The sequence below is a fragment of the Brachycentrus maculatus genome, unplaced genomic scaffold, assembly GCF_059751285.1.
Source record: "Brachycentrus maculatus isolate JH-2025_06_01 unplaced genomic scaffold, ASM5975128v1 h1tg000531l, whole genome shotgun sequence".
NCBI classification, from domain to species: Eukaryota; Metazoa; Arthropoda; class Insecta; order Trichoptera; family Brachycentridae; genus Brachycentrus; species Brachycentrus maculatus.
In genome coordinates, this window is record NW_028281277.1 from 214,859 (window position 1) to 237,583 (window position 22,725).

A 22,725-nucleotide genomic window follows, 5' to 3' on the forward strand; every position below is an offset into this window, starting at 1 on the left:
AGACTGGTGGGAGGCTATACGAATTGTTATGTTATATATAAAACAAGGCAGGAGTTGATAACCATGATTTGATATAATTTTGTTGAGAAATTAATTTAATTTGAGTGAATTTAAGTATTGTATAATATTAATAATATTTTTTAAAACGGTTTTTTGTATTGAGAGCATGATTTTATATAAAGTTATATTAGATTTGCATTTTTTTGTAAATGAATTTAAATTATGTAACGAAGTATTAGGAACTGCTGGTTGACGGCTCCTTCCACTACGCTGCGGTTGCCCGGGGGAGTCCGAAGTTCTCTGAAATGTAAATTTCCCGGCAGTCATTTCTTATCGACAAGACATTAAGGCATCTATTGTTTCTTTTCTGGTAAAGTAAGAGAGAATGAATGTGCGTTACTTGATCATTTAATATGTCTTTATTAACCTATTTATTTCCAAAATTTTACCTTTACTACATTTGTGTAAGATTTTTACATTAATATTTTTATCAAAATCATGATTTGACTCTATTAAGTGGTTTGCAAAAGTGGAGTTTTCTTTTTTATTTCTCCAACTTTGGACGTGTTCGTTTATTCTTATTTTAAATGATCGTCCCGTTTGCCCCACGTATTCAGCACTGCATGACCCACAACTTAATAAATATGAGCCTGAATTTGTTTCTTTTTCCCTTTTATCTTTATTATTAATTATTATCTTCCCCAAATTAGAATTATTATAAAAGGCTATGGAACATTCATCTCTGTTCGCTAGTTTTCCGATTCTATTACTACCATCCCCTATAAAAGATAATTTAGCCCATTTTTTATATACTTTTGAAGTCTCTGTAATGAGAGCTTTATGTACTTAATTGAGATGTTGCAAGTCTCTTTTGTTTTTTCCTAATTAATTGATCAATGAAACCACATTCATAACCGTTATTGGAGGCTATCGTGTTTATGGTATTGAGTTCAGAGTTATGATTATCATTATTTAATGGGACATACAACAGCCTATGAATTAAACTATGAAATACAGCGAGTTTATGGGAAATGTAATGCTTAGATTTGTTATGAATGATGTTATCGCTGTATGTGGGTTTTCTATATATCGCAAATTCTAATTTATTGTTTTCAATCACTAGCCAGTGAGACCAGCGAAAGTTTCGGCTCGGCACCAGTAGCCTCCTCAAGTCGCTTTTCGAAGGTATTCATACCATCTAAAAATTTTGCGGTGATGCAATCCATTTGTTGGTCATTCATGACGATAAGAATATATATATTTTTTTTAAAGAAAAAAAAAGATCGATAATGACAGTGCACAGAATACAATAAACGTAGGTAATCCGTAACAAAACGAAAAGGACACTATTTTACACGTTAGATTATTCACAGGATTGAGTTTCTATGATTATGATTGGATAGTGGTATTAGAAGAAAGTCGGTTGTCACTTGGGTGTAATTCTTAGTTCATTATTTTGGCTACAACATTTTGAGTGTGTCCAAATACTTGTTATGGTATTTTCTGGCGTTTCTCATGTGTGTGATTATAATCCAGGATTCGGATCTCACATACTAATATAAGAGTTTCTGCTTAGTAAAAAGCTTCTTTACATCTCACCAATAGATGTCTCTAGTGAAGTTCTAGTGATTCATGAACAAGGTTTCTAAATTGGTTCATATATATAGAACTTCCAAGAATTTGAGTAGTGTGGTTGTCAATAATGGGTAGAATTGGTGAATGTTACACGTGTGTAAAGTGATCACTTAAACCAGCCTATGACGGTCGTAAGCCCTGTAAATGCCCAGACTTCCATATTCTTCTTCATCTTTGATGAGATGTCAAAAAATAATATCATTATTTTGGTTAAATTCAAAACTATAATTGTTTCAAAAGGAGGCGCCAAGTTATGGCGACCTTGACCGCACTTGTATATACATATATATATTTTGTTTATTTCTGTTAGGAAAATGTCTAATTGTCTTTGGCCATACAATTAGTATATCATCGACGTAACGGCGATAAAATTTAACATTATTGAATGATTTTAATTTTGTAATGGATTTTTCCACCAGCAAGGATCGGTGAAATAGGGCTTCCCATAGCTAAACCTGATTTTTGTACATAATATTTATTATCGAATTGAAAATAGTTTTGATCTATACAGGTTTTTATTAAGTTACTAATATCTTTTTTCATTATTGGATTTGTTCCTTTTACATCCATAATATCATTTAATACTACGTTTAGTTCATCTGTTGGGACATTAGTGAATAAACTAACAACATCAAAAGACACGAGGGTAAGATTTTCTGAAATTGTTATGTTTTTAAGGTCATCTCTTAATTCTAATGAATTTTGGATTCCATAACTAGGTTTAAATTTTAAAATATTTTTGATGACGTGGATTCCAAGTTTAGCTAATTTATAAGCAGGTGCTGAGGTATGTGACACTACAGGTCTTACCGGCATATCTTTTTTGTGAACTTTCGGTTGTCCATAAGGCGTGGACATTGAGGGTTCATGGCCGTGAGTCTACGGGCATGAAAATCGTCTTTACAATGATTAAAGAAAACACTTCGTTTTTTACCACTTGAGTTTTATTATAGACTACATGTTTCAGAAGTTAAACTTCCATCATTCAGGTCTGTATAATAACTAAAATATAAAATATAAAATTGTTCTATAAATAAGGAGAGGGGAAAGTAAGGGGAAGGGGTTAATCAAGGGATGGAGTTTGAAAACAAAGGAAAAATGGAAAGCAATGGTGAAGAATTTTGAAACAATATATTATTTAATAAATTATTATTAGAATTAAGGTTTTTTTGGATTTCTAAATTTTCAAGATAATTCATAATTTGGCCTTTATACTGCGAGAAATTTAATAGAATTAAAGAACATCATAGCGGTCTTGTTAGTAATTATTTTTCGGAATTTGCAAATCATATGATAGATACTAATCACTCATTTCACTCTTATAAATTAAAATTATTACACCTTGTTCCATTAAAGGCCAAATTATGAATTATCTTGAAAATTTAGAAATCCAAAAAAACCTGAATTCTAATAATAATTTATTAAATAATATATTGTTTCAAAATTCTTCACCATTGCTTTCCATTTTTCCTTTGTTTTCAAACTCCATCCCTTGACTAACCCCTTCCCCTTACTTTCCCCTCTCCTTATTTATAGAACAATTTTATATTTTAGTTATTATACAGACCTGAATGATGGAAGTTTAGCTTCTGAAACATGTAGTCTATAATAAAACTCAAGTGGTAAAAAACGAAGTGTTTTCTTTAATTATTGTAAAGAATTCTTACTTACAGATGGTTTATTTATATAAGCTCGTACACTACAATTACTATTGATAATTACTATTAATACTTAATCTAATGAATTTATGAACTATGGAAGTAAAAATGTGAAGCTAGATAAACACGTCCGCTCTGGCTAAACGGTGTAGGCGAATCTCGTCCTCTTCTCTTCGGTTGGCCGCGATCGTTGATTTCGTTCGGGAATCTCCGTAGCGAATTCGCCATGTTCGTATTTTTCAGCGGTGCCAATTTGGCGGTGTAGCTAGACGCCTACAACTACAAGATATAGAATTGCTGGAATTTATAATTAATTGTACTTTTTGTAAGTAATCTTGTTTATTTAAGATTACTGTTGAATTGCCTTTGGAAACAATAAGGTTATGTTCAGAAATTTTGGATTTTATTGACTTTATTGTGTAAGAATCTAACGTATTACAATTAATTTTTTCGTTTTCGTGATATTTTTGAATAATTTTTGAACATTCATATTTTACCGCCATGTTTTTCGATATTGCTATGTCCGCATCAATTGCTAAGTCTTTTGTTTTTAAAGGTACATTTGGACAGTATTTTAACCCCTTTTCCAAGAGTTCAGTCTGATGATGTCGGTAACGACGAAACCCGGTCGCTGGTCAAATAAAAATAAAGTGGAAAAGGTAAAAATATTGGTTTTAATCTAATAATATATTAAAATGCAATTCCATCACGAAGTGTCAGTGGATAATATAAATTGTCAATTATGTACCGTTCAAGGTTATGTTATTATAAAATAACCTCCCATAATTATTTATTTTTGTCAACAAATTAACAGATGGCAGTACGATATGTGAATCATGCGCTATTTCCCACTTTTCTAACGATAGGGTATATTTTGATTCTTCTAACCCTTATTCACACCTAATGGTGCGTAGGGCACTGCCTCATATCGAAACAGTTACCTTGATAATTATATTACTTACATGAAGGTGAGGTGATCACTCCTGCGCTTCAGGGACCAGTCCAGGGTGATATTAAATAATTATTAGTGTAAAATCACTTTATTTTTTTTTAATTTTATTTATTTTTAATGATGAAATAAGGAAAGAATGTAAGGCTGAGATAAGCATTATCGATAAAATTAAGAAAGGTGTGTTGAGATGGTTTGGACATGTGGAGCGTATGAGCGAAGAAAGAACGGTTAAACAAATTTATGGGGCGAACGTAGTTGGAAAAAGAAGCAGAGGACGACCGAGGAAAACTTGGCACAATCAGGTATGTCAAATACTTGAAAGCGGCCGGGTCAGGAGTCGTAATAATCGTCGGGTATGTATGAGGAGATGCATGAATGTAGAAGAGGCAAAGAATGTTTGCAAGGACAGAGTGGTGTGGCGTTCGATTCTCTCTGCCTACCCCTGCGGGGAAGCGGCGTGATGGTTAGTTAGTTAGTTTAGTTAAATCACTTTATTTTCACACCCTTCTGGGAATCGAACCTAGGACCTCCAGCACATTAGCTAAATATGCTAACCATTACACCACGGAGGCGGACAATATTTTGTTGATGCACCCTGTGACAGTATCACTGCTAAAAGCAATATCTTCATCCAACCAATAAACAGTGGCATTCAACACTTTAATAAACACATTTAGAATGGGTGTTTTTTTATACCTGCCGACCCCTGGCGACAGGATTTGATAATTTTTTTTTTTTTTTTCATTTTTTGGGATTTTTACAGCCACTACAACAATATATTAAACAACATTAATTAACAAAACTATGGCCAATTAAAAAAATCCTCCGATAATGCTATTCTTATGAAAGTTATGTTGGTTGGGGTAAGTGTGTGTGTGTAGTACCTATTCCATGTCAACATAAATCATCCAACAAACAGGGATTATAAACAGTTGGCTTGTTGAACATTATATACATATAGTCAAGACTTAAACAAAGAAATTGGTATTTAACATTCATATAAAAACATTAAATATGTAATTTCTTCTTTTCTGACTTTGAAATGAGATCTTCTGACATTCTGTTTATATGTTCGTTCCAGTATCGCCTTCGTTGTCGTCCCCACCTCACAATATCCTCCGTCTTACACATGCTCCGGATGACAGTATTTCTTACTCGGTCTCGCAATATGTTTCCGGCTATGGATCAAAGAGTCTTCATCTCGGAAGTTCAAAGTCGAGATTTTGTTCTGGAAGTATCTGCTCTTGCCTCAATCCCATAAGTGGCTATTGTGGTCGAACACATGTTTTGTATATTTTCATTTTACTTTCTATTCTCACGTGTTTGTTCCTCCACACCGAGTTTCTGAGGCATCCGGATATAACTGCAGCCTTATTAATTTGTTTCTGGGTCTCACCATAGATGTCACCGTAGCTTCTGACGTTTTAGCCACCTCGTGCGTGTGTTATTGTGCGGGAAGCCAGAATAGGATATTTAAAAGAAGTGCTTACTTACAGTTTGTTTATTTATTTTTTTATTTTTATTTATTTCTTAAGTTAGCTTATATTAAAACTAATATAAACTATTATATACATTTACATCATCTTTATATATTTACATTTCCTTACAGTAACTTAGACATTTATTTTTAAATTCTTTCAGACACTTTTCATTCTTCATACATTCAGGCATCTCATCATACATTTTTAAACCCTTATACATCAAGCAATTTTGCGACTCAGCTCTTTTCAATAATGGTAGTCTTATTTTATCCTTTTGTCTAGTAGCATATTCGTGACAATTTTTGTTTAAGACAACTTTATCCTTAAAATATTTTGGTAATTTATCGTGTAAAAATTTATGTATAAATATCAACATATTAAATTTAAGTCTTCTTCTTACAGATAACCATTTTAGTTCATCTCTCATTTTTTTTACATTGCTATATTTATTTTTCTTAAGAACTATTCTCATCGCTTTATTTTGTATAATTTCTAGTTTATTTAAATTTCCTTCGTTTGCTAAAAATAATATTGTTGAGCAGTAATCTATATGTGGAAGAATGATTGTTTTGTAAATTAGTTCTGCAGTATCTTTATTTAATTTATTCCTTAATCTACTAAGGAAAAATATTTTTTTTTATATTTTTTTATTAACGTGTTCAAAATTTGCATTTAATGTCAATTTTGAATCTAGTATTATGCCCAAATATTTCATTTCATCAACCTTTTCTATGGTTTCATTATCAATAAATATATTGATATAAATTCTTACACTTTAATTACTATTGATATTAACTATTATAATTTATTTAATCGATTATGGAACTTTGAGTTAAATGTGAAGCTAAAATATACGTCCTTTAGCAATCGAGCGATGCAGGCGAATCTTGGTCTCCGCGCTCCGGTTGGCCGCTTTTGTTGAATCCGCTCGGGTTGCCAACTTGGTAGTAGCAGTAGTTCAGTGTTGCCAACTTGGTAGTAGTAGTAGCTACCCGCCTACAACGTCAACTACAAGATACTTGAATTTCATCACCTGTTTAACGGTTTTGTTATTTACAACTAATTTGCATCTAACTAGACTCTTTGATATGGTCATGCTTTTAGTCTTGTCGGTGGATATCACCATGTTGCCTAATCGACCCAACAGGTAGAAATACCTTTCCCGTCCTTAGTGTGTTAACTGATTAAATCAGTTCATTTTGTGCGGTAGCTACAGAAATAAAAACACAATTAAAGATAAATAAACTTTATTCTGCATAATACGTCAGTCTTTTATAAATCACAAAAACAACTTTAAAATAAATGCATAAAAATGGCACGTAATGAGATCAAATAAACACTATTGCACAAAGATGCAAACATTTTTAAAAATAAAACATTTATTTTATTTTTTGTGACATCAGCAAAATGTAATAAATGCATTCTAATCAATATTTTTGGTTAGTATAAATATAAGCAAGTTACCTAGTCTAAAAATATACATTTTAGATATTTATCAACAGATAATATATATATATTTTTAATATATATTCGTATATTTTATTTTCTAACTTAGTATAGTTTCATCTATAATATATTAAATATATATATATTTGGTTAAATTTAGTGGTAGAACATATTAAATACTATTAAAATGTTCCTCTTCAATATGGCTGTCAATCTTCAGCAGGGCTCGTTTCAATTTCTTCCGGAAGATGGTTGTTGGATTTTCGAAGTTATTCTGGATAGCCGTCGTAAACAAGGCAAGGCCAATATGGGCTGTTGAGTTATAGATGGCTTATTTTTTTAATCGTCAATTCCTCACCGTCCTTTTAGGACAAGAGGTAGTTTTACGCTCTAAAGAGACCTACCTAAAGGTAAGTTAGGAGCTACTTATGCTAACATTTGTATTTTTTTTGGCAGTCGTTACAAATGTTTTGGTTAAGTAGGGGAAAACCAATTAGCAATTCTCATATAATTCACTTTCATTAATGGACTTTGTGGCATATTCTATCCATTTTAGATGATTATTGTTTATTTTCCGAGGCAGTTTTTTTATTTTTTCTCATTGCAAGGAAATTTTCTTGTGTAATTCTTGATTTCGATGACTGTTTGGCAATTTCTTGAGCAATATATCGCTAGCTTTTATGAGTTTAGCGGGCTTCAGATTCATCAGCATGGTACCTCCGACATTCGAAGCATTTCTGGAGACCAGTATCAAGACATGTTGTTAATACGTTTTCCATGGAGGTCAGCATCTTCTTTTTTTATAATACCTTCTTTTTCTGTTTGGTGTAGGCCCTGTGGCCTGTTTTTAAGAGGGATTAGCCTCCTGCGATGTCGATTCCCGGCTGTCAATCCATCTCTTTGGTGGTCTGTCTTGGGGTTGGCCGTCCAGTCCAATGTGGGGGAGTCTGGATGGTTCCATTCTCCTCGCATACCCATACCATTGTCTTTTTTGCTGCCTCCCCCACCTAACGACATCTTCCACCTCGCATATCACTTATCCTGGTGTTCCTTTTATAATATATAAGGATATTGTAACAGCCGTCGCGTTTGTCAGTAAAAATACTTAATGGTTTATTCCCAATACAAGCCCGATACGATTTTATGTATGATCTACACTCGATCCCGGGGAAGAAGTGCGGGTTGCCAACGGATGTTTTCCAGTACACGTGCTCCATGCAACATGGCGGGTATCCATTGGCTGACATCATTCCCCACTCCCTGACATCAATGTTGTCATGTTAAAATATATCTTTACCAGTTCAGTAGCTAAGTTTTTTCTTTTGTTGATGTTCTTCAAAATAATTGACAGTGGTTTTCAAACTTTTCTTTTGGTATTTCTTAAAGTTGTTTGCGGCGCAGATGGTCAAACAAGTCTGAATGTATACTGCACAGTCCCTATAATGGCGGCACTTATTTTGTAAATTTATTTTCAATGTGGCATATTGCATATATTGTCGTTTCATTCAGTTATTGACTTCTGAATTACGTTGGTTTTAGTCTTAACCGAGTCTTAGATGTTGGGCGTCTCAGAAAATGTCTTAGTTTCCGAGATATAGCACTAATCACCGGCTGAGATGGTAGTTTTCTTATTGGCTATCTATCACATGGCGCTTATTGAATCCTGCCATTGTTTACGCAGTATATCCGGAATATTCCGTCGCTTCTTGATGCAAGTCTCGCTCCGAAGGTTTTCATACGCCGTCAACAAACTTATACATAATACACAGTATAGTCATTAAAAAAATTAATTAAATTCTGATATATTCAATCCACGATATGGAATGGGTGGCGGGCTTCATTTAATCTTAATGAAATTCTCTCACTAGCTGTTGGCTTATTTCCTACACATATTTACTATTCAACTAATCTCCTTATAATTTTACTAAACTAAGTGCATGCAGTGGTAAAGTTGGGTCGGAATATACTGAAAATTGTTCCTGCGATATATTTTATCCACATTTTTATTCAATTTGCAACGCACATTTACAACTACTAGGCCTATGCAAAGAAGCGTCTGAACAAACAGTATATGGCTTGAAATACATAGAACGGCGTTCATACGAGAGGCACGTCTATCACTTGCCATGTGTGGAGGGGTGAGGAGAGTAGCATTCCGGTACACCTTTTTTATCACTACACCACTGACTGATGGTAACCATTCTTGATATTTTTCTAATATGATCGAATAATTTGATAATTTTTTGGATTGAAGACTCTACAGCCTCTCCGGAGAGCTCCCCCTATTGATAATAACAAACGATCAATCACCTCAGACCCATAAATCAAAATTTGTCCACGGAAGATGGTAAATTGAATCACGGATAAGCCTGTTTTTGAGCACTTCTTTAGAACATACTCTTTAAATTTATCTTTATAGCCTGACGACAGACACTGCCAGCATCTGTCAATCAAATTCTTATCTAATCCCGTAATTTTAGCCAAAACAGATGAATTAATGAAAAATTTACAAGCGGTATTTCCATCATTAGAAGTTCCACTTCCTCAACTACACGGCATATCAACAATTAGACCCAATCGTTCCCTAAATTTATGCTGAATAATTGTTTTTCTTTGTAAAAGAAGGGTTTTGTTTTCTTCACCTCAAACCTGCCCTGATTTTAAATCGATTCTGTATGATATATGAATAAAATATTTGAAAAATCCGATCCTCGTATGAGGGTAAGCCAAATTCAAATTTAGTAGTGTCTGGTTTAGATAAACACATTTATCCGTTCATCTCTCTCGATGTTGCATTACAAATGTAGCACTGCAATGAATATCACTGAGAGCACTACAAATCTTACGTCACCCATAGTTAATTGTAAAGAATTTTGTACTCGTATTTCGCAGTTATTAAAATAACAAGCTGATATAGGTGTTGGCCTCCTCATTCGATGAAAATCTCTGTCCTCCGAGCGTAATTTTCAGCTTAGGGAACAAAAAAAAGTCACTCGGGGCTAGATCTGGTGAGTAAGGAGGGCGTCAAGTAGTTCAAGTATTAAATTACTAATTTTATTTTTTAAATGAGATTCTTCTTGCACAGAGTTCTTTAGTTTCTTTAGCAAATTGGAAACGAATGGGTCTACAGAATCTAGTAGAAGAAAGGCGAGGATTTTTCCATATTACACGCATTGGTTCTGGGTCGGAGGTGCTTGATTTACAAATTAACTGAAAAGACGTAACAAATAAACTCCCATCCCGGATACTTGAATCGGAAAATTTTCGTTTGTACTCGCTGTGCCCCGTACTAACATCAAACCCCCATTTACTGATTAAAACAATATCATTAAATTCAGGAGACATGCTGTCTAATACTTATTTCTGGGATTCAAATATCCGGTTGGTCATATGATCTAACAAAGGTTTTAAATCAATTTCAGCAGATGATTTGGTGATTTGTTGCCCTGAAGGGTGACACCGCTTTTTCTAATTGATAAATATTGATGTTTAGTTATTTTGGCGTTTACAAGCAAAGATAAAACTCGGTTGGTACTGATTTCTGAAATAGTGGTGTTCAATTGATCAGAGTTATCAAGTAATTCATTAACAGCAGTATCATCTACCTTCGACAAGCTAGCTAACTTACAATCTATTTGCATTAAATATATTCATATAGCAAAGTATTAAAAATCAACTCTTTCCATTTCAAGGCAGCAAATAACTAGTGTATAATTGTTAAAGCAGGTAAAATAGCAATTATTATAAAAACACAATAGTTACGATAGGAACTTACATTAGGACTAATTAGTGTATAATACAAAGACCCAGGGCTTTTAAAATTTTCGATAATTTCCATAGATTATTTATTTTATATTAAATTTTACTTTATACACATGGCAACAATGTCCTAAATCATTTGGATGCCTTGTTATCCGCATTAAATTTATTATTATTTAAAGTAAATGCAAAATAATAATCAAACTCCTGGGTGACAATATAACACTAATCCAAAATAGCTTTGCTTAAAACCACTTTTATATCTTATTTTAACTTAATCATAAAGGTGGAGACTGACCGAAGCATTTCGTCGTAACATGGCTCGCGGCGAGCATCCGAAACTATGGATGGAGCGCTCGGCTCGCTGTACTGACTGCCTGAATGCTCACATCGTAACGTGTTATGTTACGATGAAATGCGCCGGTCAGTCTCCACCTTAACGCTTCTTCCTTACGACTTATCAATACTAAGATCTACTTTAAAAACATTTGGCGATGAGCAGAGCTCGGGTTGAAATATAAAGCTGCCATTTTGTAATGTTGATCGGCAGTTGATAATAATATTGGATAATAATTTATAAAGAGCCATTTTTGTGAAAAATCACATCAAAGGCGCTTTACAATTTACAGTAATTTTAACATTTAAATAATTATTTTTCTTCTTATCACTTGTGACAAAGTGTCCCTATTTCGGGCAGTCCGGAACAGCTCTTCAGGTTCCATACTCCTGTCCACTCATATATATTATGGAGCCAAGAGACCCGTCATCTTCCGATCTTAGCCTTATAATAATTTTTACATCAATATAAATATATATTTATATGCATACATACACAGTTAAGTCAGTTTGCATTTCAATTAATTGAATTTCAGTTTTGTTTCTAGAGTTTGAAACGAGAAAAATAATATGTGTTATCAAGAGAAAGATAAAATAATCACATTGAGTGCATTTTAAATTCTAACCCCCAAAAACAGATAACTCATTCATGTCCACATAGATTAAATTATCTAAAATGAATGACATTTCCTGACCTATGCTGGTATTTTAGTTAGAGATACAGCGTTTGAGCGGTCATTTTTAAAGTATATCAAATCGAATTGAATTTCTGACTCTAGATAATATTAAATGGGGAAGTATAGATGTTAATTTTTTTCTTATTTCATATGAAAATTACATATTTATTTAGTTATGGCTGAAGCCAGTTAGAAAATAAAGATAACAGAAGACAGTATCATACATAGAAAATATAACGATATATAAGTATACATATCGCTCACTCCTTTCAAGAACGTCATAAATCAAAAATTGTAAATTTTCAGTTGTGCATGCTTTTGGAATGCCCAGAAAATTTACTATATCCCAGCAAAAGCGGCATATTTTTAACTTAATATTTACCTGCTACAGGGCAGAAAGTGTTGTTTTTGTATTTTGAAGAAAAGGTATTGTTTAATTATTTTTTGAAATATACTAAATATTTTTCAAATGGAGAAAAAACCTTCAGTTTTTACCTAAAAAGATCTGTTGCACAGTAAAAAGTTCAATAAGTGGCTTGATATTTACTTTGAATACATTGTATTATATTTTTAAACTTTAAAATCGATCTCCTGAAAAATCAAGTTTTTTGAATTATGACGTTCTTGAAAGGAGTGAGCGATATATAAGTTATTGAACATAAAATTTTGGCATAAAACTAAACAAAAAAATTGTGATGTAGAATGGTTTACTTATTGATTTGGCGTTTAATTTGTAGAACTCCATTTTAATTTACGTATTAATTTTTAAATCAAACACAGATTTTTTTAAAGTCTACTAAGTTGTATTTTATTAACAAAAGAACATAAAAAAATCATATTGTGACAATTGTTTCGCCTAGTTATGGCCTAAAATGCCAAAACATTCGTTTGAAAATGCCATTACTAGGCGCGATATTAATTTTTTACTAATAATAAAATAATAAAACCCTTATCCGCACCCCAATGGTGCATAGGGCACTGCTTCATATGAACACAGTGTTATCTTGATCATTTACACACGAAGGAAAGGTGATCAGCCCTCCGCTTCAGGCACCAATCCAGGGTAATAATATTGAATAAATATTACAGTGAAAAAATCACTCATATTTATTTTACCCCCCTTGGGAATCGAACCCGGGACCTCCAGAACGGTAGCCGAGCGTGCTGACCATTACACTACAGAGGCGGACGGCACTAATTTTTTACTACACAATATTAATTTTTCATGTGTTTTTGTTAATAAAATACAACTGAGTAGACTCAAAAAATCCGTGTTTGATTTAAAAATTAATACATAAATGTAGAATCGTGTTCATCGTTAAGTCGGTATACATATAACTCTATAAAGAGCAGTAGTCATACCAATTTCTGTGAATAATTCATAACTTCAATTCACATCCTAGACTATGAGAATCATATTTTTGTATTCACAAATCGCTCACTCCTTTCAAGAACGTCATAAATCAAAATACTTGATTTTTCAGGAGAACGTCTTTAAGGTTTAAAAATATAACACAATGTATTAAAAATAAATATCAAGCCACTTATTGAACTGTTTACTGTGCAACAGATCTTTTTAGGTAAAACCTGAAGGTATTTTCTCCATTTGAAAAATATTTAGTATATTTAAAAAAAAATATTAAACAATACATTTTCTTCAAAATGCAAAAACAACACTTTCTGCCCTGTAGCGGGTAAATGTTAAGTAAAAAATATGCCACTTTTGCTGGGATATAGTACATTTTCTGGGCATTCCGAAAACATGCACAACTGAAAATCGACGATTTTTGATTTATGACGTTCTTGAAAGGAGTGAGCGAAATGTCATAATTATCATTTCTTTGTACTTAGGAATAGACATATCCTAGATATTGATATGGTCTGCAAATTCACCATTCAAACATCTAACGTACATCGTTTGGCCAGACAATTGTCTGAGAGATCACATTTCGACTGCACCCAGTCTACTTTCGCCCTTCTTTTATCAACTCGCTTCACTCTGTTGAGTAACTATATTAAATCTAGGACACATATTTGTACAGTTAACAATTTAAATATGAGGTAATTGTTATCACAAGCAAATGTTAACATTGATGATAGGTGACATAAAATTGCAGGTCACATACAAACATCTAAGTAAAACATATATAATATAATAATAAAACCCTTATCCGCACCCCAATGGTGCATAGGGCACTGCGTCATATAAACGCAGTGTTATCATGATCGTTTTACACATGAAGGAAAGGTGATCAGCCCTCTGCTTCAGGTACCAGTCCAGGGTAACATTGAATAAATATGACAGTGAGAAAATCAAAACATATATAAACAGAGTAATATATAGTGTAAATTGTGATTAATATTTTAATCTTTTTTTCTAAAAGATAAATATTTTGTTTCTTACGATACACACAGATATTAATACTGTATTATATATCAATAGTCAGTAGTATAATATCAAATTATATTATATTATTAGTCCTTCTCTGTAGTGCAATGGACAGCGCACTAGGCTACCATTCTGGAGGTCCCGGGTTCGATTCCCGAGACTAGAGAGCTCGCTATAACAACAGACTCGATAAATCTTTTACAAATATATACGGAATGGAATTGGAGGCAGCGGAATTAAAACTTGTCTATGTGTTTGAATGGCAAGAGAAGAGCTCTATTTACCAAGTAAAAATGGAGAGGTGAAATAATTCAATTAAAGACTAATTTTAATTCCGTTCCGGTTGGTAATCTTCCCAAATGTTCCCCGGCTCGTTGTTCGGGATGATTACGGTGCCGTGGGACTGTCGGGGGAATGTGAGCTGGCTGATGAGCATGCTGACGCAGGACAGGGCGTCGAAGCGCACCACGCTGTTGTCCGGAGACACCCCGGAGTGTCCTCCGCTGATGTAGATGTCTGTCCCCCACGACGCGACACCCAGATCGTACCCGGAATGGATCTCCGCCACGTCCTGCCACGAGTCTTCTAAAGTGTCGTAGCGTTCCACTATCTTGATGGACTTGCCCGCGCTGTCCAGTCCGCCGAAGACAAAAATGTACCGGTTAACGACGGCGGCTCCGAATCGCTCCCTTTCGTGCGACATCGGGGCGACTTCCACCCACACGTCATCGAAAGGTAGAAATTTCTCTACCGTCGCTAGGGCTCTTACGCCGTTGTGACCGCCGATCGCGTAGACCAACCCGCTCATGCAGCACATCTTGTGATTCATCCGCTTCGAGTTCATCGGAGCCGTCGCGAACCATGACCTGACCTTGGGGTTACACGTGAAACTGCTCGACAGCACGACTTTGTCGCAGGTCACCCCGCCAGACATGTACAGCCGGCTGTCCCACGAGGTCGCCGCGCACGAGGTCACGCTCTCGTTCAAAAACGAGTGGATGGACCACTTGTTCCGATCGAAATCGAAATAGCGGATCACGTCCGAAAACCGACCGCACTCGCTGCGACCGCCGATAATGTAGAACCCGTCTTTATCCAAGGCCATACCGAACTCCGTCATCTGGGTGTCCATGCAAGGGAGGCTGGTCTTTTTCACCGCGAACAGATTCTTGGCGGGAGGCGGCACGGTGTGTATCTCGCAATGAGAAGGAAATTGCTCCTTGCAATTGCCGCCTATTATGTAAATTTTGAGGTTAGGAGTCGGATATATCTTGTAGATAATCCGACCTCTGCCGATCAAAAATGGCAACTCTCCGACAAAATCTACGATGTTATCCACAACAACCCTTTTTTGAAGAATTGTCGATACGATGCTTCTAACTAAAGGGATGCGTTTTACGGGGTCCACCACTATCCAATACTTCATATACTTAACGAAACTTAACCTATGCATATGCCTAAAATGAGTTAACGAAAAAACTTTTTTTAACAATTTGAAGTCCCAGTTGGGATCGTCCCACTCGCAGAGAATCAACAAATTACGCCGGACGATGCCGTTTATCACTCTTATGCTCAAAGTTTCAAAACCGCGAGAAAAGGCGAAACGAAGAGCTTTCAAACAGTTTCTATGCGTCAAACTGTCCTCGACATTTAACAAAACGTACGCCATCAGGTTGTAAACGCGTAGAAATTCGGCGGCGGCGTACAATTCGGACATATCGTCAATTTCGCACTCGGTCGTATACATAAAACTTAAAACACTACGGCATATTTCGGGTTCAAAGGAGTCCAGGGTGATGATTTTTGAAAATCCTTCTTTGAAACCCGAATTCAACATTGTTTCGAAGTACGGCGAATGTTTCGAGAGCAAGGCACTGTGAGCTTTGAATTGTTGTCCGTGTACGCGTATTGTCACATCAAACTCCCCTAAATCACTTGACGCCATTTTACGGGATTTAATTAACAGATTTATAAAAGAAAACAGCGAATAATTCAGTTTAAAAACAATTTGCGTTGGATCCAAAACAAGCGGACTCGGCGACAAAGGAAAATCGATTATGGAAGCGTCAAATGGCGTCAAAGCCGGCGATCTCGATGAGCGTCTAATTTATAATTATTGCCAGACGCCAAAATGGTAAAAAATTAAATGTTTACTTCGGTGAAAGTAGGTACCAATTTTTAACCTAACTAACTAACCAAAGATTATATATTAGTAAAGATTGATATCTTTGTCAAATTAGTATGGTAAATGATTATACGTGTTGAAAAAAATCAAGAAAATTAAATATTCTCACTATTCACACTAAAAAATAGCCTACGCAGAAAAATCAGCTGATCGATGCACTCGACAGCCTTATAGAGACAAGAAGGAAGAAGAAGCTCAAATGTCAAAATCAAAATAACCTATAAATGCCATCGACATGAAACTCTGTAAAATGCGTTTCGTCATTTTCCCGCCTTTTCAGGAAAATGGCAAAATACGCATTTTACAGAGTTTTATGTTGATGACATATTTAGGCTATATTGATTTTGACATTATTCAATGAAATTGAAAAATGAAAAAATCATTTAGCTAGTAAAAAGGTTTATTATATCCTTACTTTGACTGAACCAGAAGGTGAACCAATCACATACTCGAGTTGTTGGAAGAACTCTTAGTTCTCTTAAACCTATAACCTTCTGGATCAAATCAAAGAAAATTACAATATTACAGGAATATATAAAATTATTATTGTACTTAAAATTACACACACAAAGGGCGCTTGTCCACTACCCGGAATTTTACCCTCCGGCAGTCAGGTTTTGAAAAGTGAAAGCGACTACGACAGTGTAGCGTGATCGAATTTACGCGCAACGTGTTCACGCACCTATCAAGAGCTCCGATCCGAAGAAAGATGGAGTAAAGCACAAGCCAATCGTCGTTTAAAAACGCTAACTGACGTGCCGGACGGTAAAATGCCGTGTAGTGGACAAACGCCCTAAGGGCGCTTGTGCACTACACGGAATTTTACTGTTTGGCAGTCCGGTCCAAATGATTTCAACAGTTTAGCTTTAGTGATCGAGTTCATGCTAACCATGATCGTGCACCGATCGAGCGCACCGATCCGGAGAAAGACGGACAAGTGCACAAGCCAATCATCCGTTTTTTCATGCTAACCTGACTGCCGGACAGTAAAATTCAGTGTAGTGCTCAAACTAGGTCCCAAAAAGCCTTCTTGTTTACAACTAATGAGCATTACTTTAAACGAAAGTGCTTAAGGCATTACCAAATATTGTATTTATGTTTCATATCAATAAAGAAATATTGTTAAATACATATATCGAATTGTAAAGTCACCAGGAATACTGAAGAGTTTTCTTGGACCTATATATTATAGAAATGTACTTTTAGATATAAATAAATAAGATCGGCCTCATTTAAACAATTTTAGAATAACACAGTGGTACCCTGATCACATACAATAGCTATAGGCTTAAGGCCAAATAAAATAAATTTCTTTGTAGTTAGAACAATACCCTTCAGATCTGCATGTTTAGCACCACTTTCAAAAAAAGAAAAATATTGAGGTTGCTTGTAAGGTGTGTAAAGCCCTTTTATCCTAATAGTTAATGTGTGATCGAAAAACATTGCACTTCGATAAATCCATTTCGTAAATTGAAATTTACATGAGGACTCATTTCATAAAATATAACAATTACAAGTTTTTACTGATCTATCATTATTATGATATACCATAATAATAATACATAATTTTATAATCTTTTGTTTTTAAATTGTTAAATAATATGTCATTAATGCCGGGTTTCAGCCTAATTAAGTATAGTTATTTTTCAATGGTTATTGGAAAAGGCAAAGCAGAGTTTAGCCAGTAACCTGTAGCCCTTAGGTCCTTCTGTATATAAAGCGATAACAAGAGCTTTATCTTTTCAGGTATATCATTTACCTTTTATGGCGATGCGATTGTTTGATCTGACATTAAATAAATCTATAAGGAATCAGATTTAACAACGAAAGGTATTGTAGTAATACTTTCCCCTCTTTATATCTACGAGCAGCCATGTGCCATTGTTCAAATGTTGTCGATTTCTTTTGAACATATCGAAGTTGCTTCTTCGTCTTCATCGCCCATGTTCAGCTTTTGATTCCTTGGAGTCAGATTAGAAACTCTCGATTCTCCAATAAAATTGACAAAACGGGTGGCTGTACTCCTAAAATAAATTATATTGCATCAAATGTAAAGTAGTAAAATATTTTAACATAGAATTCCACAGAAACGTATATAATATTAATAGGTGTGTATGAGAACGAATGAATAAGAAATTTGATAATTACATTAATGGGAAGATACATACCACATGGTTCAGTAGCTAATAAAAAGGGTCTGCTAGCTGCTGATTCCATTGGATAGCTCTGCTAGTACTCGGTAACACGGAATAAAGAGCTGAAAAATTTAACTTAATTAACACCAAGACATAATACATTGATTTTAAAATATTATTGAAGTAAAATAAATGATTCCACCAAAGAAAAAGATACATACACCAGGGTTCAAGAGTAAACAAAGAGGCTCTGCTAGCTGGTCATAATAATTAGAGAGTTCCACTAGCACTAGATAACTCGGAACGAAGAGCTTTAAGAATATAATTAAATTAATATTAGGTATGTAATAGAGCCACAAGAATCTATATACATGTATGAGAAATAAAAACTCGATAAAATGGACTAATTGGAGAGAATAGGTTAGAAAATAGGTTTATAATTAACATTTTTTTCTTCTTCAAAATATGAACACTGTATTTAGATATAAATAAACAATGCAAAACTCAAAAAAAAAATATTGTCTTCGAACACTCGTCGTGAAGTGATGTTGCTGTTTGATATCGACACGCTTTAAGTAATCCTGCTTTGAAATGTTTTGTTTGCACTCTTTTAAAAAACAACAAACTTTTTTTTATAATCAACCCTCTAAAATTACGAAAATGCGTACAATATAGTAGAACTTCGTTATCTGACAAATAGTTGATAAATGTTATTGGATCATCGAGATGCGATCTTAACACTGATAACATAATTTTTTGCAGTGTTGTTTCTTCTTCGCTATCTTCGCTTTTATCCTCTTTTCTAAGGTTCACTTTTTCTGCTATTTCACTTTCAATCATGATACAAGTAGAAGTACTTCTTGATGACTGCAACTACCCATTGTAAAACATCCTCCTCACCACTTCGGCACTGTTATTATGTTTTGTCCTATAGAAATCAGGAACTTCAAACCCTTCTAAATCTGTCATTGTATATATATTCCTTGTAACATTGTACAAAAAAAGGTAATAAAATAAACATAATAAACATCAACAGATAATTAACTTACGTCGTATTTCGTTGCTAAAGAATACTCGTTTGGCAGAGGCAGGTTGAGGAAGGATCCAATTAGTGATAAATTTAAATCTAGCGCACTGATTTTAAATAAAATCCCTTCGTTCGTTCACAGGGAAAATGTATATCTCAAACATCAATTCTTGATTTGGATTCTCGAAACAAATGATTCGTTTTGATATATTGTAGAATGCCTGATTGAAATCTTATCCATACACTCTGAAATAAAATAGAGATTTGTAAAAACCATTACAATTAAAATATAATAACATAAATATGTAATATTTTGAATAATTTTAGAATTGAAGAAGTGCGTAGAAAACGTTTAAAATGGCCGTCTAAATTCGGTTGAATTCAAGATTAAATTTACGAAGTTTTGAAGATTACTTTCAATGTAAAGTTACATACAACCTATAAATAATCATAAAAAAAATAGATTAACGCTACACAACATAATGAAAGTGATAATGCAGAAATGATAAACATCAGCAAATAATTTAAACTTACGTTTCTTGCACAATATTTGTTTGGCAGTGAAACTTGGATTCCTTTTGGATTGATATAGAATGCCTACTTGAAATCTTACACCTGAAACAGATCGGAGATGATATAAACTAATAATATTTGTATAAACCATTTTATTTCAAATGATTCCAAAAAAAATACCCGTGATAATGGAACGGTCCGCAAGCCGACGGGAAAGCGGCCATCTTGGTGAAGTTTTGTTTACCTACCGAAATCATATGTTTTGATGGTTGGGGTGGGGGTAAACCACAGTTGAAATGATAGAAGGTATTTTTAAACTCGTCTAGTTCTGCGCATGACGTCATAATTTAGCCAACTAAGGTCCACAGATACGTCATTCGGTAAATAGCTACTGCGCAAGGTCTGTCGAAAAATTTATTTTTTTCCCCTTCATACCCTTCTTACTGCAGGAATCAAAGATGGCCGCGAGATATTACAGGCTGTAACTAACCATCACGCCGCTTCTCCGCAGGGGTACGCAGAGAGAATAGAACGCTACACCACTCTGTCTTTGCAAACATTCTACGCCTCTTCCACGTTCATGCATCTCCTCATACATACCCGCCGATTGTTTCGACTCCTAAACTGACAGCTTTCAAGTATTTGGCATACCTGATCGTGCCAAGTTTTTCTCAGTCTTCCTCTGCTCCTTTTTCCAATTACATTCGCCTCATAAATTTGTTTTACCGTTCTTTCCTCCCTCATTCGTTCTACATGTCCAAACCATCTCAACACACCTTTCTTAATTTTATTGATAATGCTTGTCTCAGCTATGCATTCCTTCCTTATTTCAATATTCGAACATCTATCTTGTCTCAGCTATGCATTCCTTCCTTATTTCACTATTCGAACATCTATCATACATCGTTTTGTCTCACATTCTTCTGAGAGATCGCATTTCTTTTTTTTACTTAATTTTTAATTAATTAATTAATTTTTTTATTTTAAAGGGAAAATAACAAATACATTTAGACATATAGAAAGTACAGGTTAGAGAAAAAAAAAAGAACAATGAGACTAAATGATTCAGAAACAATTTTCCACTAAAAGCACAAAAAGAATTATGATAATCAGAAAAAAAGAAAAGAAATTGATAAGTATAGATAGATTAGAATAAGTAGAGATTAGTTAATTAGAAAAGTTTTTTTTTAAATGAAATAATAGTAGTATTGAAGATATCAGCATGGCTGCACACATCGCTCACTTCTTTCAAGAACGTCATAAATCAAAATTCGTCAGTTTTCAGTTGTGTTTGTTTTCAAAATGCCCAGCAAATGTACTATATCCCTGAAAAAGATACATATTTTTAACTTAATATTTACCCGATATAGGGCAGAAAGTGTTGTTTTTTGCATTTTGAAGAAAATGTATTTTTTAATTATTTTTTTAAAAAAACTAAATATTTTTCAAATTCAGAAAAAATCTTCAGGATTTACTAAAAAGGTATGTTGCACAGTAAAAAGTTCAATAAGTTGCTTGATATTTATTTTTAATACATTGTATTATATTTTTAAACTTTAAAAACGTTCTCCTGAAAAATCAAGTTTTTTGATTTATGACGTTCTTGAAAGGAGTGAGCGACATGTTTATTATAGAAATTGCAAGCCCTAAAGATAAAGCTGTTTTTCAGACAATTAGTCCTGGGGGTGGTCCAATTAGTCAAATAGAAGGTGGTCTGTAATCTTGTTCTGTTGGGAACAATATAGCCCAGAGAGCTGGTTAATGCGGGACAATCTACATTATCATTTACAATTTTAAATAGTAACAGTTGGTCGGCAACAAGTCTTCTACATTCGAGTGATTGGGGTGACCATGAGCTGTCATTAAATTTGTATTTTAAGTGCTTTTTAAATTTATCCTGAACTCTTTCTGTTTTATTAATACAGGTTTTATAAAGTGGATTCCAAACAGGGGAAGCATATTCGAGCTGAGTCCTTACATATCGCTCACTCCTTTCAAGAACGTCATAAATAAAAAATCATCAATTTTCAGTTGTGCATGTTTTCAGAATGCCCAGAAAATGTACTATATTTCAGCAAAAGAGGGATATTTTTAACTTAATATATACCCGCTACAGGGCGGAAAGTGTTGTTTTTGCATTTTGAATAAAAGGTATTGTTTAATAAATTTTTTAAGTAAACGAAATATTTTTCAAATGGAGAAAAAAACTTCAGATTTTACTTAAAAAGATCTGTTGCACAGTAAAAAGTTCAGTAAGTGGCTTGATATTTATTTTTAATACATTGTATTATATTTTCAAACTTTAAAAACGTTCTCCTGAAAAATCAAGTTTTTTTATTTATGACGTTCTTGAAAGGAGTGAGCGATATGTGTTAAATAACAATTTAATAGTATCTGAATTTTGGAACTCGTTGGACAGTCTTAGCACAAAACTGAGCATTTTAAAGGCTTTGTTGGTTATGTTGCCTATATGGGTATCAAACCGAAGTTTTGAATCCAGAACAATTCCCAAGTCCTTAACTGAGTCTTTCC

The 22,725-nt window shown here is 34.1% G+C and overlaps 1 protein-coding gene and 1 long non-coding RNA gene across 2 annotated transcripts; both read right to left on the reverse strand.

The window, feature by feature from the left end:
• Nucleotides 1-5,801: 5,801 nt before the first annotated feature.
• Nucleotides 5,802-16,408, reverse strand: LOC148301667 (kelch-like protein 6). The gene has a single exon (XM_088272903.1). It carries the CDS (start codon nt 16,276-16,278, stop codon nt 14,662-14,664), a length of 1,617 nt encoding a protein of 538 aa, XP_088129029.1. The 5' UTR covers nt 16,279-16,408; the 3' UTR covers nt 5,802-14,661.
• A 492-nt stretch (nt 16,409-16,900) lies between these two features.
• Nucleotides 16,901-20,439, reverse strand: LOC148301668 (uncharacterized). Its single transcript, XR_015838766.1, has 6 exons — nt 20,374-20,439; nt 20,215-20,295; nt 19,703-19,926; nt 18,875-18,964; nt 18,687-18,775; nt 16,901-18,542 (listed from the first exon to the last, which is right to left on the reverse strand). It is a non-coding gene; the product is annotated as an uncharacterized LOC148301668 (long non-coding RNA).
• Between the last annotated feature and the right edge of the window lie 2,286 nt (nt 20,440-22,725).

Coding starts and splice junctions, on each gene's coding strand:
- LOC148301667 (XM_088272903.1), bottom strand. CDS start 16,278: ATGGCGTCAAGTGATTTAGGGGAGTTTGATGTGACAATACGCGTACAC.